This window comes from Cornus florida, unplaced genomic scaffold, assembly GCF_030987335.1.
Source record: "Cornus florida cultivar Cherokee Brave unplaced genomic scaffold, ASM3098733v1 CherokeeBrave_3.0.0_Hap2_Chr05, whole genome shotgun sequence".
Classification (NCBI taxonomy): Eukaryota; Viridiplantae; Streptophyta; class Magnoliopsida; order Cornales; family Cornaceae; genus Cornus; species Cornus florida.
The window spans coordinates 83,927,069-83,945,735 of NW_026775575.1; the positions used below are offsets into that span (position 1 = coordinate 83,927,069).

The 18,667-nt window shown below is 35.6% G+C and overlaps 2 protein-coding genes across 2 annotated transcripts in view; one reads left to right on the top strand and one right to left on the bottom strand.

The window, feature by feature from the left end:
• The first annotated feature begins 2,341 nt into the window (after positions 1–2,341).
• LOC132307242 (putative ubiquitin-conjugating enzyme E2 38) lies at positions 2,342–8,488 on the top strand. The gene is made up of 6 exons (XM_059804952.1): positions 2,342–2,617; positions 3,784–4,383; positions 4,657–4,720; positions 5,077–5,216; positions 5,314–5,625; positions 7,986–8,488. Exons 1-6 carry the CDS (start codon positions 2,543–2,545, stop codon positions 8,232–8,234), a joined length of 1,440 nt encoding a protein of 479 aa, XP_059660935.1. The 5' UTR covers positions 2,342–2,542; the 3' UTR covers positions 8,235–8,488.
• An 848-nt stretch (positions 8,489–9,336) lies between these two features.
• The window catches only part of LOC132307241 (two pore calcium channel protein 1A), a 64,184-nt gene continuing 54,853 nt past the window's right edge, over positions 9,337–18,667 (bottom strand). The window contains exons 20-23 of the mRNA XM_059804951.1: positions 15,371–15,457; positions 13,579–13,656; positions 10,085–10,113; positions 9,337–9,990 (exon numbers count right to left, since the gene is read on the bottom strand). Of these exons, the coding sequence (XP_059660934.1) occupies positions 9,909–9,990; positions 10,085–10,113; positions 13,579–13,656; positions 15,371–15,457 (276 nt within the window). The 3' untranslated portion in view covers positions 9,337–9,908. The remainder of the gene's footprint in view (positions 9,991–10,084; positions 10,114–13,578; positions 13,657–15,370; positions 15,458–18,667) is intronic.

The following is an 18,667-nucleotide window of genomic DNA, read 5'->3' on the forward strand; positions in this document are numbered from 1 at the left end:
AACAAAGAGGGATAAAACATCCTTCATCCATTCGTATTTTCATATCCGCCCAAAAATGGTGGAAGAACAGAGAGAGAAGGATTATAACTAACAAATATTTAATTTACATTTTTAACCTTTCCAAAAGTTTGCTTGTTAAGCCCTGGCTGTATTAATAAAGGTATATTGGTAAAATTAATATAAAAATTCTCTTGACTTTTCTTCCAACCAAACAAAAAATGTATTATCCCATCTATCATTTTTACTATCCATTCTATATAGGGAGACACCTTCCATTCCCTAAAAATGCCTTGTCCGTTTCTCCTCCTCTCCCTTTCATCCATTTTTTCATCCTTTCAATCAAATAGAGCACAAATTAAAATAAACTTGTAGTGTTGTAGAGCTTGTATTGCATCCAACGGTCTACAACACCTTATCCAAGCTCCATTTAAAGAATAAAGAGTGCAATGTTCTCATTGGTCAAAAGTTCAAAACCATAAGATTCTTATATTCCAGTGTGATTGGTCAACTATTAGAAAAATTATTAGAGCATATCCAGCGGTCTGTTAAAAAAGCCTTTTGTGTAAAATACACTGCCACATATTATTTGTAATTCCAGCAGTCTGTTAAGATACACTGTCACGTCACCAATGTGTAAAAGGGTTGTGTATTTTACACAACACTTTTACACTGCCATGTAAGCATATTTTCTGTGATGACCCTGTGGGCGGGTGTGCCGTGAGCCAGTGTGAGACACTGTCAAGCTACCACATTGGCGAGCTACGAGTGCACAGTTCCATATCGTCTGGGTAAAGGAAAGGTGAAGTGTTTAAGCTCAAGAGCAAAACTGTGGGGGCTCAGGCCCAAAGCGGACAATATCATATCATGTGGTGGAGTGGGTCGTTACAAATGGTATCAGAGCCTGACCCAGCTGGAAGTGTGCCGACGAGGACGTTGGGCCTCTAAGGGGGGTGGATTGTGATGACCCTGTGGGCGGGTGTGCCGTGAGCAGGTGTGAGACACTGTCAAGCTACCACACTGGCGAGTTATGAGTGCACAGTCCCATATCGCCTGAGTAAAGGAAAGGTGAAGTGCTTATATGTAGGTGTGTCACTTCAATTGGTATAACCCCTTTTGGGGGTGAAGCCCAAGAGCAAAACTGTATGGGCTTAGGCCCAAAGCAGACAATATCATACCATATGGTGGAGTGGGTTGTTACATTTTCTCTCTTCTCCCCCCTTCCCACTCACGGTTCTCTTTCTTCTCTCTCATTCCTTTACGACTTTTTGTTTCCCTCTTCTCCCCCCTTCCCACTCACGGTTCTCTTTCTTCTCTCTCATTCCTTTACGACTTTTTGTTTCCCACTTTTGTAGAGTGTAATGCAGAAGAATTTGTAACTGGCGGCAAAGTAAGAACTGCTCGACTATTTTTTATTCATTTATATATTTTTTTAATAAACATAGTTTGATTCATCACTTTCGTTTAATCTTTATCTTTTGTAATCATACTATAGATTGTAGGGTTTTTTTTTTTTTTTTTTAGATTTTTATCCTTTTATATTCTATTCTAATGAAATAAATATGTATTAACAAATTATTAGATATATATTTTAATCACGTAGTGTCTACATACTTGAATCTTATTTTTATTATTTGTTATAAGTTTCCGGTGACGATGGCGTGAAAGATTTGCTATTGGTGGGATGTGAAAGTGAAATATAGGGAGAAATGATTATTTTTTTTTTCCCTAATTGAGGAGGATTGGGAAGTGAGGTTTAATCACCAAAAAGTAAACTGAATAAAGTAGGTTTGTAAAAGTTATGTAGGACATTGGGTATGATACGTGGTTGGTTGTTATTGGAAGATACTTTTTTACACAACAGGTATAAAACAACTGTTGGAGCTAAAAATATTTATTACAAATTTTTTTATGTAAATCTTCTATGACACATCAGATTTACACAAAAAATTTTAATATACTGCTGAAGATGCTCTTAGGGTCCATTTAATACGTGGTGGACCAATTCAATCCAGATCGTTGTTAATTTTTTTTTTTTTTAATTTTTTTATACAAGACAAAAAGTGTTAAAAATTAAATTAGTAAATACAAAAAATCGAAATTTAACATTATAAAATTCATCAAAAACACTAACTCACAATACTACCAAAACATCTATAATAAAAGTCTAAATTTTACTATTCACAGAGTATCAATAAACCATAACAATCTAATAACTTGTGGTCGACGCATGAAGAAATCTCTAATAATGATAGACGCGGCCACTTACTATCTTGCTATCCTTTCCTTACTGCGTACGATAGCGAAGTTACCTAAGAATTCGCGAATAGACTCTCGTTTCTAAAGTACAACCACTCTTAAAGACTCTCTCCCTCTCTACCTTTTCGACAAAGTTGTGTCTTTCTCTCTCTATTAACTCCGTATAATTCTGTTCTCTCTGCCAAGTCTCTCTCACTTCTCTCTCTAAAGCTCTAATTGTACCATCTACTTTGCAGAGTTCAACTGTGGAGGGTTTTGATCACTCGTGTCCGAAAAATCTAGGGTTATGGATATCGATATTGACGAGTTCACTTCACAAGACACTCAAGCTTCGATCTCCAAGAAGCATAAACACATTGAGGTAATAGTACCTCAAACGACTAACAAAAACCCCCAATTCTGAGTCCTTTAAGACAATAATTTTAGTGAATTTCGTTGATTAATTGTTGTACCACGAGTAAGGCGCATCTTTTTGACGACATTTGATCTTTAGGTCAATTATTTAGCTTTGATTTATGAGTTTTGATCCGTAATTGTTCGAATTTGTTAATTTGACCGTCCTTGTCGGGCTTCATTGGTTACGTTTTTCTCAGACGATTCAAATGAATCAACAAGCAATTACTCTCTCTCTCTCTATAAAAGATTTATGCATCTTTATACACACACACACACATTCATCCCATCAACAGTGCGCTCGAGGTGTTTGTGGCTATCTTTGTGCCTGTGTACGTATGAACTGTGGAGGTGTTTAAGATGTGGGGTTTATTGGGTAAAGTATAAGCCTAATCCATATATATGAAATTGGGAGGTTTATTGGGGTAGAGTAGGCTGAAGATGTATATTACTTTTAAGGCATCTATGATTGAGTAGAGTTGTATGCTTCTCAAGGGATGGCCATGAGATTGTTTGACGTTAATCAAACTATATGAATCCAAGTTTATTAAATGTGTGTCTATTATCTTTCATGAGGCATTATATTTATATTACTAGTAGTATTTATTTTGTTTCATTTAGTAGGTAAGTACAGTCTATTGCTTGGTAGGAGCCAAGATGTCATCATTTTGTAGAGAGAGCCATCAATCGAGGTACTAAAATGTTGTTAATGGGGAATAAATTAGAGTTTATCCATAAGCTTGCATTCTTCTCTCAGATTGAATCATTTGCCGTTAACATAGAGAGAAAAATGTTATCTCATTCTTTATCTTCCAATACACAACAATAATAATTTAATATGTTAATTTCAAGTTAATAGTTATAAGGCTGAAATTGTAAGAAGATGGTTCCCAATTATATGTATCTACTGCTTAAATGCTTAATTCTCTCTCTTGCGCGCGTGCTTTCACACACAGACATACACACACCTAAAACACATTCTGGTATATTTCCCTTCCTATGTCAATTTCATTTTGGTCCTTACTCAGTAGTACTCCAGTAATCTAGTTGGTAATAGTTTCCCCATGCTCAGTGCCACCCGTGCCATTGTATGCTCTATGCCTAACTTTTCTTTTATCATATAACTCTCTCCAGGAGGCTTTGGTGAAGGATATTGGAAATTCTACTAGTCTTGCAGGATCGAAATCTGGAGCTGTTAATTCAGAGAATTGCAGTAGTTTGAATTCAGATCTGTCATATCATGATGATAATGATGGTGATGGTGAAGTTGACGATGGTAATGATGTCGATGATGTTTCTGATTATGATGATAACGATGATTATATGTTCGACGATAATGGCAATAATGACGATGATGATTATTTGAAGAAAATGCAAGACCAATTTGATAATGTGGATTTGCCTCCTGGGGTAGAGGCATCGATTTCTTGGTTGAAGGAACCTGTTCCCCATGCAAATGTCCCAGCTTCTATGAGCACTTCATCCCAGAGCAATACCATGGGTCTTCCAACAGGGGTGAGGATGTCTGTCTCTTTGTTTCCAGATCTTGAAAATAGCATAAACAAGGCTGCTGGTGCAAGCAGTTCAACAGTCTCTGCAGACTTGAGTTCTGATGGGAAAGAGGAAGAAGAAAAAGATGATGTTCTGAGGAAGTATGAACTTTTCAAACGGTTTGATACTGTTGATGATTTTTCAGATCATCACTTTTGCCACGTAGGCTTTTCGGGACAGCAGGTGGCTTTTGTTAACACATTTCATGTTTTACCATTGTGTGCAAGGGCAGATCCAGAAATTGTTAATGGGGTGGGCTAATACTAGTAATAATAATAAAAAATTTTGGGCCGGACTGAAATTTAAATAGTAATAATTTTTTTTATTTTTTATTTTGGTGGGCTAGAGCCCACTCAAGCCCACATCTGCCAGTGATTGTGTGTGTAATGGAGTGTGCATATTTCACATATGTATGCATGCATTTATGTAATCTTCTCTGTGATCTTTTCTTGATAGCCACCCAAGAATTGGACAAAGAAAATTCAGGAGGAATGGAAAATTCTGGAGAAGGACTTACCTGGTGAGTTCCGATTGCTTGTTCATTTATATGTTTTACCACTAATAATAATATATTTCGAAAATATGACATGTAAGCTTCATTGTTTGAAGTGGATTAAGTATACAATTCATTAAAGTATTGCAGTGTTTTCACCTTAACTTGTCTGTGGCATTATTGGCAAAATAATCCTTCATATAGTGTTTAAGCACATTAATCAATGATTGTGTGTATATATAATAAATGTGGGTGTCCACTCAAATTGCAATAGTACTGATTTTGTTTGAAGATCACTTTCTCTTTTTTTTTTGCCATGTTAGGGCATTATATTTTACTTCCACATCTCTCCCCCCTCCCCCCCATTATTTTTACTTTTACAGATACAATATATGTAAGGATATATGAAACAAGGATGGATCTTTTGAGAGCCATTATTGTAGGACCAGCGGGGACCCCCTACCATGATGGTCTTTTCGTTTTTGATGTTCTCTTCCCTCCTAATTATCCTGATATACCACCGGTATGTATTAGGTGGTAATGTCCTTTTTTAATTACTGTATCAAAATATCTTCCAATGTAAACAATTGAAATTAGTTTTGTGGACTTCTTTCTGTTAGATGGTCTACTACTACTCCGGTGGCCTTCGATTAAACCCAAACCTGTATGATTGTGGGAAAGTCTGCCTTAGCCTGCTAAACACTTGGACTGGTAAAACAAATGAGATGTGGATGCCGAAGACATCAACCATGCTGCAAGTTTTGGTTTCTATACAAGCTTTGATTTTGAATGATAAGCCCTTCTTCAATGAGCCTGGGTATGAAAAAATGTACGGTGGGCCCGAGGGAGAGAAGAAATCCACTGCATACAATGAAGAAGTGTTTATTTTATCTTTGAAGACAATGGTTTACACAATGAGGAGGCCCCCTAAGGTATGATCTTGACATACTTATGATTAAACATTATTCTACGTTTTCCTCGTGTTGATATTTGATTTATCGAGATAATAAAGACCCTTTTGCTAAGTATTTAACAGGAAATATAATGGTGTGTTTTTAGGAGTAATGGGGACTTCTAATGAGAAGAGGCTAACTTGGTTTGTCATAGCTGAACTTGAGATGAAAATGATTTTCTTGCTAGCTAAGTTCTAGCAAGACTAATATCGAGAAAAGCTTCTTTATTAATACCGAAGCTGACAGAAACTAGTTTGTGCTTGGCTCCTGGCATAAACTGTCCTGCAGCACATGCTCGGGATATAATAGGTCATATGCACTAGTTTTCTCTAGTAACATTTGATTAAATTAAAAAAAAATCAAATTTGTTAATGTTGGTTGGAGAAATTAAATTCTACCTAAGTTTAGTCAAGCAGGCTTTAGTGTAGTTTGTGTAAGCTCACGTCAAACTTCAGTAATTAGTCAAGATTTTAATATTGCCACATAGCACACTCGGCTACTAATTGTTATTGTTGCGCAGCGATATATGTATATGTTTCAGATTCACAGCATTAATGTCCTGTTACTGACCATATAACTCCATGATGGTCGCTCTGGTGCCATAACGGCTTTGTTGGTACAAACCTTGGTCAACTAGTTTATACTTACAAGTTATATTGACGTAAATTTGAAAACTTAGAAAACTCAAGATTTGAGTGTCCATTCTGAATTACAAGCTTCCAAGAATTGAAACTCAATAATGTTTATTTATTTTTGAATTATTTTCTAACTTTTCAGTTAGATTTAACATAAAATTAATCCTTGGTATTAACTAATTATTCTTTTAAATTTTTATTTATTTGATTTTCCATTGAGTCCATGCTCTTTTGACTTTAGGGTGGATGAACTAAAGAAAATATTCTGGATGAATTTTAGTGGTGTATTCTATTTGCAGATTGTTAGAGGATTTAATATTTAAGTTACAACCTCTGTAACAAACTTAAGCTTTTAGAGTAAATGTTTGTTAACATGTTATCAGAGTAGGCATGGTCCTAAGTTCAAACCTCACCTTCACCCTGATAGCTAAAAGTGAAACCCGTGTTGGACCAAAAGAAGTCCACATGTAAGGGGTGTTGGAGGATTTAATATTATAGTTACAGCCTCTCTAACAGCTAAAGCATTTAGAGTAGATGGATGTTAACACATTATATAGTTAGAGGAAGGATAAGTGCTAAATTAAAGAAGTAGAGAAAAGCTATAGAATCAAAATATTTTAAGATAAACCGGAGTGAATTGAATTATGGAATTTTACTTTAGCAAAACTAGAAATGAGTATATATCGTGAGATTGAGGGTCAAATGATATAAAAGCAAACATTAATCAGGATGGATTAAATGGATGGGTGCTTCTACCATATTTAGATTGATGTATACCTTTAAATTTAAAAGGAAATTCTATAAGTTAGCTATATAACCAGGAAATGTTGGGCAGTTAAGAAATCATATTTTCATAAGATGAGCATGGCTATTGAAATGAATGTGCGGAAAGATAAGAAATGATAAAATTGAAATGGAACATGTTTTTTAGATAGTGGAAATAGCATCATCTTGAGATAAAGTGATAACTGCATCATAAAGAAGAGTGACGTGGTCCACATTTTGGGTTACACACTTGTACTAGGAGAAGTGGAGGACTGAAACTAACGTTGGTTGAGATTCTAAGTTAAAATTTGATGGCTTGTGTTTTTACTTGAGTTGTGGCCCTAGATAGAGAAAAATGACAATATAGGATTTGTGTAGCCAATCTTAAATAGTTGGTTATTCTTCGATGCATAATTTTTTGTATAGTTGATTGATTGTATAAATTATTAAGTTACTAATTACTAACCAATATATAACATTGAGTGACTGTAATGTTGGTTGAACCTATTTCATTCGATACCTTTCTTTGTTCAAGTGCATTAGTGGTCATAAAGTCAGTGGAAGGTGAAAAATAGCAAGCTTTTATTGACAACAATGATAGTTGCTACCAGTATTAAATCATTTTTGGTTATTTAACAAAATTCACTAAAAATAATTAGAAATCTTTTTTTATTTTTTATTTTTGGAGTTAGAAATTTCAAAACCATGATGGCCACTACTAATGCGTAACCCCATCACTTCCACGACTTGTTACTTAAAATTTTACTTATTGTATGAATCAAGCATGCAATATGCCTATTTACAGAGACTTCTGGTGCACACAAACAGCCTCATACAAGTCGTTCTGTCGGCAGACCGATGCTGAGTAATTTCGTGCTTTGCTGTTCTTTATCTGCTTTCCGAATACTAAAATCTATCAATTTCACTTTTTATCTTCAGCATTTTGAGGACTTAGTTGCCGGTCATTTTCTGCTCCATGCACATGATATCCTGTCAGCATGTAAAGCTTATATGGAGGGTGCTCAAGTAGGGTCTGTGGCCAAAGGAAGTGTCCAGAATGCTAGTGAGGTTGGAAAGAGTTGCTCGATGGATTTCAAGCAAGCAGTAGCAAAAATGATAAATGGTCTTGTTGCAAACTTCTGCAAAAATGGGTCCAAGGACTGTGAGCAGTTTCGTCTTCCAAGCTGATTGCAGTCAGTAACATATGGGTATTGCTGGGACTAATGAAAGACAGTCTAGGCCATTTAAGTGCCTTTTTTTTTTTTTTTTTTTCCTTTCCTTTCAATTTTTGGCGACACTGCACAGGTTACATTTTATACCGGGTCTATCTTTGGAATTCTAAACAGGTGTAAATAAGCTGGGGTATTCCGAAGGATGAGACAGGAACTTCTTCTGGTATAGTTGATTGCATCAGATTTCTAATGATTCTGACTTTCTTGTTAGTGTGCTCAGGTGCCACCTTTCCATTGATCTTATGATTCTGCATGGGATTGTATGTTTGGTATATTTAGTTTAATCCACGGCTACCATGGATGTTCAACAGATGTATTTGCTTATGGCAATTAGGGCTAAACTGTATGAATGATATAATAATTATAATAACAATGGATGTATATACATAAGTGTACTAGTCTACCAAAGCCACTAGGTGTGCATCACTTTTTTTTCGACAAGATTGTCCTTTGTACATGGCATCCCATACTTGATATCTAGTTTATCTTCTGATATTTTGCAGTCATGATATATATATATAGAGAGAGAGAGAGAGATTTGCTTGTCTGGTACTCAGTAGCATACATTACGTGGCTACGCACTACCTGTCAACTTAAAAAATAGGGTTTATATTCTTTTCACAGTACAAAAGTTGGAAATGATTGTTGCTAGGAGAAATATGCAAGAAATAGTTTGAAAAATGTTGATAAGTCAAATTGCACTGATTTGTATGGCCGGTTTATGAAATTGGAAGCTCTGATTGATTCATAGAAATTGCTTTATAGCTCAAATATCCAAACAATAGTAAACTCAGTGCTTGCAAATGCACTGCAAGTTGACATTTTTAGGCTGTACTTGATTTATGTCTGCTTCCTCATTATGCCTCGATGAGAAAATATGAGACATGCACCAAGTTCTAAAAAAGGGGAAAACGCAAGGATGGGAGGGGTAAAATAAAAAGGAGAGAATATTTCTTCGAAAAGTGAGGATATTCTAATGTAAAGGACTTTTTATTTATTTATTTATTTTTATTTATTTATTTTTATTATTATCATATATGTTGTTCCTATACACCATATTCTTTGTAAAAACTGAACTACTACTGTATCTATTGACGGAAGTAGCAAGTTCTACACAACATAGTCAAAGCACCTTGACTAAGGCACCCACAAAGGGTGAGAGATTAGCAGAGCTTTAATCACAAATTGATACATTAGTGTAGTTTTGCGTGTAATTTAAGGTTTAGAAAACATGAAACGCATTATGTATCTTATTTGAAACCAACTGGCAACTCTGCTTGAATTTTCAAACGGCTTTGTGAATCCAAGTGCGTTGTCCCTCATTCCCTGCTGCAGCTCAATCTATGCTTTCCATTCAGCAATAAAAACTTCTTTATCTTCAACAGGGATAAGTGAAAAAGTAAACCTACACGGGCTGCAAATTTTTCTGTGTACCTTCCTGGTGTCAGATACTTCACAGAATGTTCATTCCCTACTATCTTCTCGGTAATCATTTCACGTAATTACTGAGAGCTGCACACCATAACTAGAGTTCCAGAGTTTTGAACTATCAAGCCTCTGAGCAAGAAGAAATTGGAAATGAAAGGGAGACTTCAAGATGCAAATCAGGGAATGAAGATAGGAAGCAAATTTATGGACTGGAGCACTGCGTCAGCTCTGTGCTCAACATGTGGTGGAGAAGGGCATCAACTCTCTGACTCCGACTTTTTGAGCTGCATCAAGCAAACAGAATATCAATCCAGATCATTTTTAATGGCCAGAATGGATGTAATATAATATTGCATCTGACAACTCAGCAATACATACCCAATATTACGGCGCCTCCCACCACTGTCCTGAATTCAAAAGGCAGATGACACTACTTCAGTATGATTGTTAAGTACACACACAAACACACATACACGCGCACACACAAACACAAGCAAGGGAATATTTGCTGAAGAACTTCATTTAACTAATACTAGATCTTACCACAAGTTAGGGTTGGCATAAGAGAACTTCTCAAATAACAGCAAAACCACTTCTCAACGAAAACTAAACATGCTGCATTGACTACTTCACTAGGGCATGTTCCACTGGGATGCAGCAAGTAGCAAGACTAAAATTTGAACATTTTTTCAACGTTTGATGGGTTGAAGTTCGGGTTGTAATAAAGGTGCTTCATCAATAATGAAAAGTTTTTTTAAATGTGTTATTAAGTCCAAAGAAAATTAACAATTATCTAATAACTCATGAGTGGGGACAAGTACCTCACCAGTGCCAAATGGACTTGCACAGCAGACTACTGACCTGGAACTAGAAAATTTTGCATTAACAGAAAGAAAAAAGGAAACTGGAAGGGGAACAACTAAAAGAAACAAAAGATCTTGGCTGTATTCTTCTCTTCTGATGTTTCCCCTTCATTTTGGCTTGGGCATTTTTTCAGATCCTCGAGCCAAAAAAAAGGGAAAATGCAAAACCACTTACAGAGGAACTTATATTTTAGCGCTTATACAAAACCACTGAAGAGTGAAACTTCCATTTTGTGCTTTCACAAATAAAGTCCGCTTAATATATGGAGAAAAAGCCTAGTGTGAAAATACATGATCAACAAAGGCATAGCATACTCGACGTTGCCTTCTGTTACGTGAATCAACAAATTGCCATTTGGGAATTAATCACTCGACGTTTATAAACTTTCAAAGACTAGCAAGTAGACATATTATGATGTGTAAATTACTCCTTCCTGACAACCAGAAGGAAATTCAAGGGTGGCACCATACATTTCTACGAACAAAAACTATGCTATGCCTTTGAAGGCTTCGAACTGGTTTGTGGATCATGATAGAGTTGTTGCCAATGAGTTGAAGGTCAAGGCTCCCTCCAGAGTTGAGGCTTTGGACTTATTATTGGCTCATGAAAAAGCTAATAGTAATAAATTGCTTCAGATAGAATGCAATACAAAACTCTCAGTACGGACATGTGTTTTTTTTAATGTAAATGTAGTGATGAGACTTCTGCCATCTCCAGAGTCATTGTTCCTTCTCTTATGGCGGAGACTTCTTTCTCTAGCAGGTTTAACTCGAGTGTCTCCTAGAAATGTAGATTCCTCACTTGTGAGCACTTAATAGTGGTTTTGGTAAAGAAAACAGAGGCAACACTCTCCAAAATGGGGCACGCTTAGCTTGGATTTGGGTGGTCTGGAATCCAGATTTAAGGAATGCTAGAAATTCTGGTGACAACCAAAATCAGGAATAGACCGCGGGGTGAAGTGCATATTTTAACCTTTCTCTGGGAATCAGTGACTAAGGAAATTTTAGGATGCCATTATGTGTACTTCCAAGTCACTGGAAAGTGGTTTCCTAGTGTTCTATGCTCAATGAGGTTCCCCTTCGTGAGTAGAAACTGCCCCATAGTTAAGTTAACTGTAACTCCATAGGTGTACACTTCGGGTTCCGCATCCCTTTGTCATTGGACAATAGGTGGTGTTATTTATAGACCATCATGGTAGTGTCATTTTTTCATTATCTAGACTGGTGGAAAATGGTTTATCTTAAATGAGATATTCAGCTCTCTGGAAAAGGCAGTAGGAAAGCTTCCTCATTGGATCTTTATCACTGTTGGATTGAGGGAGATTTCCAATTTTGGCTGCACATTGTGAAACATGATATATTGGTTCTTAGCGCAATGCTTAAACAGTGCAAATGAGAAAAAAAATAAAAAATTTCTCGGGATACCTAGATCAAGTAATGAAAAGATTCCTCATCCTCCATCCTCTAGTACAGATATTTTTCCTCATCTATAATGTCTATATTTTCTTATTCATTGATGGAATAAGGATCAAAATCCTAGGCTCTAATGGAGAGAGCAAGGTCATTGATGTAGACCCAGAGGAGGGAAAATAGGTCTTGATGGTAGCTTTAACTAATTTTAACACCTTTTTTATTTTTTAACTAATATTATTGAAATTTCAAATTTAATTAATGCGACTAGAAATTGATCCCTATGATCAAAATTATATACTCTACAATATAGGCCAACTATTGAATACCAACTAATCCATCATGCTAATTATAACCACAATTCAAACGGAAGTAAATTATAGTATAAAGCATGGATAATGGACACCAAGATCTATAATATAAAAAACCAAAAGGGAAAAGCCATGGGACGTAGCTCAGTCACACAATCCACTCCGTCAAAAGACTTTGCTCCTCACAAATCTGCTACCTCGATAGCAATTCTAATCTTTAGACTAGTCGTCCACTCCAATCTTGGTTGATTGAATGAGAATCTAGGTGTAATTAGCTCCACAGCAGTTATGATGCCAAAACACTAATTTAACAGTCACCAATCTAATGCAATTGATGAATGCTAAAAGAAAAATATATGAAGGCACGTAATATTGCATAAAATAACTCAAACTTATGCATCTCTGTGTAAATTGTATTGTCTCATAGGTTTTGTAGTATGATAGCAAACTATAGCCAAATCAAACTTGTAGAGAGAACAGAATTTTATGGCTCAATCTGAAAAGGAATTTGATTTCCTGATCAAGGCAATTCGACATGACTCAAGTAGTCCTAGATTAACGGAAGTACTCAGGAATCTAAAATTTAATTTTTTAAAAGGAAATTAAACTTTTTATGCTTTTTAATTACGATTTACAAAATCAAATCATGAATTCTTAAAACCCCAACACATGAATGCACGTCAACTTACCTTTGTATTGTTGGTGTTGAAGATTACACTTTTGCCCTTGGCTGAAGCTTGAATTATATCTTTTATCATGACCAAGAGGTAAACTATATTACAAACTCTAGTTTTGATTCACGAATATACTAACCTAAGTCCTGTTACCCTAAAATTCATAAAAAAAATAAAAGAAAAAAGGAAAAAATAAAGGAAAAAGAAAAAGGGGGAAAAAAAGGCTACACATAGAAAAGTCAGCTTACTTTTTAAGGATTTCTTATATAATTTCTCTTAAAACATTCCAGTAATACCATTCGGGGACACCACAAACTGGCAGCATTATTAAATTTAATTGTAACAAAAGAGAGTGAATACAACTGCTACTTTGTGACCTGTTTTCAGGAAGGAGCTCCAATTTCTGTTTTACTCTAGGCATATTGTTAGGGGTTACTGCTTCATTCACTCTTAAAAAGTCAAAATTGACAAGTCTCAGGAAGCATGCTCAAGTTTCAGGACAGCAAAAAAATATTAGGATTGTCTAACTCCCAGCACTCCATGTAGGTGGGACATACGATGGGAATGCACATTTTGTTAATTTTGAAAAAGAAGAGCTTGCTACTGGTACCAACCTTGCCCTGTTCTTCGCCTTCTTCACAAGTTTCGAGTTCCATTTCAGCGAAGAATGCCTCTAAGACGAAGGCTACAACCTGAAATTACATAAAAAAATTAATATTGTTTCATTGATTTACTATTGCAGATTGTCCCATGAAATTCATGATTTGCGCCATATAAAGGAATAACATAAAAAAAGAGTTGGGAGATGGTCACAGGATCACAAGTCACATATATTGCAGTTGAAGTTCCACAAGAGCTTAAATGAAATTCCTTATGTAAAATCTAATCTTTTTTCTTTTCTTTTCTTTTTTTCTTTTTTTTGGCCCGTCCATATAAAATAAGTTTGCATCTATGATTAGCAGAATCGAAAATGGAACCAAAACATATAATGATTTGGATTTCTTTAAATTTCTTTCTCTTTTCCAGCATTATTCTAATGGTTAAAATCACCATGAACAACAGTTTAACATGCACATGGTAAACACTTCTGAAGCCAAAACATATTCGGATTAGTAATTCAGATACGTCATTAATTAATAAGTAAGATATTTGAAAGTTTCATGCACGTGAACTAAATTATTCAGATCAATCTGAACAGCGAACAAAAATCAGATCCAGCAATATAATGCATGTTGTATGATAAGTTGTTCCACGAAGTTCAGATGAATGATGCATACGTTAACCCTTAAATACAGAACATATGCAATTCAAATAATTAATATGTGTCTATAACTGTAAGTATGAATCTACGCGTGTGGGTGTGTGCTGTGTGTGTGTGTTGTTTCACTGACCTAGTTCACATCTACAGCTGTCTGACAAGAACTATCCTAATGCTTACTCTGACAGTTGAGAGTTGGGGGGTCTGGATTACTGGTCAAACATAGAGCAAGATAACCTAGTTTCTTGGTCCTTCAACAGTGCTCATGGCAGTGGTCAAAGTCCTGGATTCGGGAAGGTGGGTTGGACAAGTAGCTCCATACAGTTGAGCATTGGTGGCAAGGAAGGATTAGAATTTTGTCTAGGGTTTGAGAAAATAGGCATGGATTTATAAGGGCAAAGAAATGGAAAAAAATTTCAGGTGGCTATAGATAGCTGGTGTCATCGACATGTGGCAGACAATTATAATTTTATTTTATTGATCAAGAACCTAATTGGACAAGACCGCTGATCTTTGGTCATCTGTGGACAACCCAGAAGATAGGTGGGTTTGAGTCGCTTTGCATAAGAGTGGCCTGAGTTAATCAGCGGTAACATCCATTCAGTGGCTCAGGTAAGTAGCAATTTAAACTAGACATACACACTGTGCACTTCACCCAGTTCATAAGGCAAGACACTGGATCTGGTATACTGATTCCTCCACAAGAAAATCCTTTAAACAGCATGTGCAACTGCAGAGATTATGCTCTTGTACCGCGTGTCAACTGAAAACTGGTATCATGAAGACAAGTGACAAAATATAGGGAGGAGACTGGGCACATTGAGGTATACTGCCATTTTGTCACGGAAAAGATTTTGACTCAATCCATGGAGTTGGCAGATGAAAAATACGGGATAATTTTGTCAAGGTCTGAGTAAAAATTCCTTTCCCTAAAAGGTGTACCAAGTTGGACACTTGTGATATTTGTGGTCAACCCAAGTAACAAGCTGGTGTTTTCTGTCCTTCCTTCAACTCCAAAGCTTAAGAACCAGTATTTACCAACCATTGGAAGACAAAACTAGAACACATTGCCACATCTTAAGTAATTATGTTTTTGCAACATCTCAAGGAAGGAATCAAGTATTTGAGAAGCATTGACAGAGACTCACCAAATTCAAAAGCAGCAGAATTGTTACTAGATAGAAGCTGACAAAGTAGGCATAAGTCCAAGCTGTTCCCGTCAATTCCTTGTAGCTCTGAAATGTTAAACCTCGAATTATTAGTGATGTCACACATAATAACAATTAATAGACACCTTTGGTTAATTGCACCGTGATAACTTTAATAGAGCAATTGTGCAAAAGGTGATTACAATTGCACCAAGCATACTTGTTGTTGAGCATTCTAAAAGGTCAGAAGAATGCTGCAAATAACATATATGCTCCAGTGACATGCAAGATGAATTGATGTAAAACTCGCACAAAATATTGTCCCCACAAAGCTAAGCTAGAAATCATTTCAACTAAAACGAATTTTGGTCCTGATGTTAATTCAGAAACCATTATATGAATATTTCACAAAATAGATAAACTTTCCATAAACTGGCCACAAGAAATTTTCATTATTTCGTTTGTTTAACTTATATACCAGATATTGACAAAAAAAAAAAACCCTGTCACCCTCTACTATACCATCCACATTAATTTGCACTATGCCTTGTCCTTATAGTTTGCCGTCTGCAACACAAATCCTGTTCAATAGATCTGGTCTAACAAGAGCCTTATCCTTAGTTAAGGGCTTCAAGAAATGTAATTAATATATTTTAACTCTATAATGTAATTTTGCTCTTCTCCCCCATTTTACAGTCTTTTGCAAGCAATCTCACATTTGGTCATCATTAACTGTTCATTTCCAATTGCTTCATTTCACTCTTCAAGGCAATAGTAGAATTATTATTATTTTTTTTTTCCCTTCCTAGAAAACATAACACACACACATATATTCTGACACCACATGTGCATTTTGGTTACCTTAAATATCAGTATTATTCAAAATTCCTAAATATTTCTTTTTCACATCTTTGCATTTAAGTAAAACATCAACATTATATTTCCAACATCAATGTCTTTAAGAGGGAGGGAGAGAGAGAGAGAGAGGCATTAAACAGCTTCAAGGTGTAAGGCTACGCCTCACAATCTTATATTTACACACACTTTAACTCTTAGGACACGAGGGAAAATTGCTGCAATATATAGTAGACGACAGTTCCACTAAATGGTTGCAGAAAAATGCTTACAGAAACATCACAAGACAACGGCTTTAGATAACCTCTATTATCCATTGGGGAAATAACTACGGAACACACTAAATTTGTTAAAACGTAAAAATAGAGCTCAAGAAAAGCTTAAATTAGGAACGGACTAGTGAAGTTTTGCAGATATGAACTGTTTCTGGTTACATGCGCTCCCTCTGTGACAATTTGTTTGTTCACTTTCCTTTTAGGCATGTCCACAATGATTGTACACTTTGAAAAGTCGATGTACAGTAGTTCACAACTTCCCTAAGGTACCCTTTTTAACATGTAATATAAATGCATTGATTAGTGTGAAAGAGGGATAGTTCTGGCAATTGGTACTTTTGTAACTGAACGTGAATGCATTAACCATTGTCTCCTTCAAAGATTTGATTTCTGAGATTGACAAAAACACATTGAATGGAAGGAGCATATCATTGCTACTTAAATGCATAAGTAACAACCCAAACACAAAAGGAGTATATCATTGCTATCATGCAAGATATATGCTCTCAGCACTGGATTGTACTTGGTGCTACATGAACTCTTATACTCGCAAAAGATTTACACACTTACAGTACTTTCAAATAAATTGAGGCATAAGCCTCAAAGTTGAACTCCAATGTCTTCTCTTCAAACCTCACCTCAAGAGAAGCCTCGCACACCATAGCAGATTGCCATCTTGTAAAACAATTGGCTTCAACGAAAGGAACGGAGGCAAAAACTTAATCCATTTCTTTGCTAAGTGAGACAATAAAAGCATATAGTAGTACGGTACCTAGGTAAAATTTTCCCTTTTGTACCCAAAAGGTTTCTTCAAAATACAGTGACAGAAGTGAAGAAGTAACGTAATCCACTCCCATATTCTTTTCCCAAATATCTGTATTAACCTTAAGTGACCTTATTGAACTCTTACCCTTCTGTCAAAAATAAAAAAGCCCTGACATGATTATAAGCTCCAAGTCCCATTCTATTTCAATTTAAAAAATAAAAAAGCCATCATATTGTACATACAGTACATATATTGTTTCCTACCACCCTCAATTCCAGAAATGTCAAGAACATCCTTGCTTTGAAGTCGATAGTACTAACTATGGAGTTCGATATGTAATCATGAGGAAAAGAATTAAGTACCAAATTTTGCTTTTCAAAGTTTACACATCTTAACACATTATATTTGGCCCCAATGGGGAGCCACGATATTGAATGTACTAAATGTTAACTGATGAAATCAAGTCAATTAGAGAAATTTCATAAATCATGTTTTTATATTGATAAGTAAAATTTCATTAAAAGGCACTCAAAAGGAAGCACATCCCGGAAACAACTATACCTAAAGAATACAACCTATAGTTTCATGCCATCCAAAAAATCCACTAAATTCTCTACAGATATGCATATCTTCCCTATGGTCTCATGCCACCCACTAAATTCACTTCCCCCCTCCCCCTCACTCCTCCTTCCCTTCAGAAAATCTGTTTTTCATATTATACATAAATATTCTTTTTGGTTTACAATTTTCTAGAGAAAACAACTTTCTTGCGAATTCTATATAAATCATAAGGAAATTATATTTATATAGTGACCATAGAGAATAAAAGAAAAACTCATAAATACCATTACCAAGTGTTGCTCCTGGCTTCTTGCCTTATGCTGGGAGTTGAAGACTAGAGACAAATAGAACTTTTGACATTATTTTGCACAAAGATTGCTCTCAGACTTGAAACGAAGACCAGTGATACTACTAATAAATTCCATATTGTCTCTATTTCTGAAAAGTTGAACGAAATTTCGGGATGTACTACTCAATTTAGTGTTTGGCGCTCTGCTGCACAATGCCGCTAGACATTTCCTATTGACAAAGGCACAGGCTACGGTATGTTACGGAGTTACATGACACTGAAAATATACATATGTAGAGAAAGCGAGACTTGCCGGCTATGTGATGTAAACTCGTTGAAGATTGGTAACTAATCAGGTTCAGGTATCTGAAATTTAATTTTAACTAAGAATGAGTTAGGTATGGAGTATACTCCTAGATTTACCAAAATCATATGTAGAAAAAAGATTGAATATTATGAAACCCATAAGTTCACCTTAACTAATATAAAATATATAAGAAAAGGCAATACAGGAGAAAATTTTCAATAGTTAGTAGGTAAAACATACATGA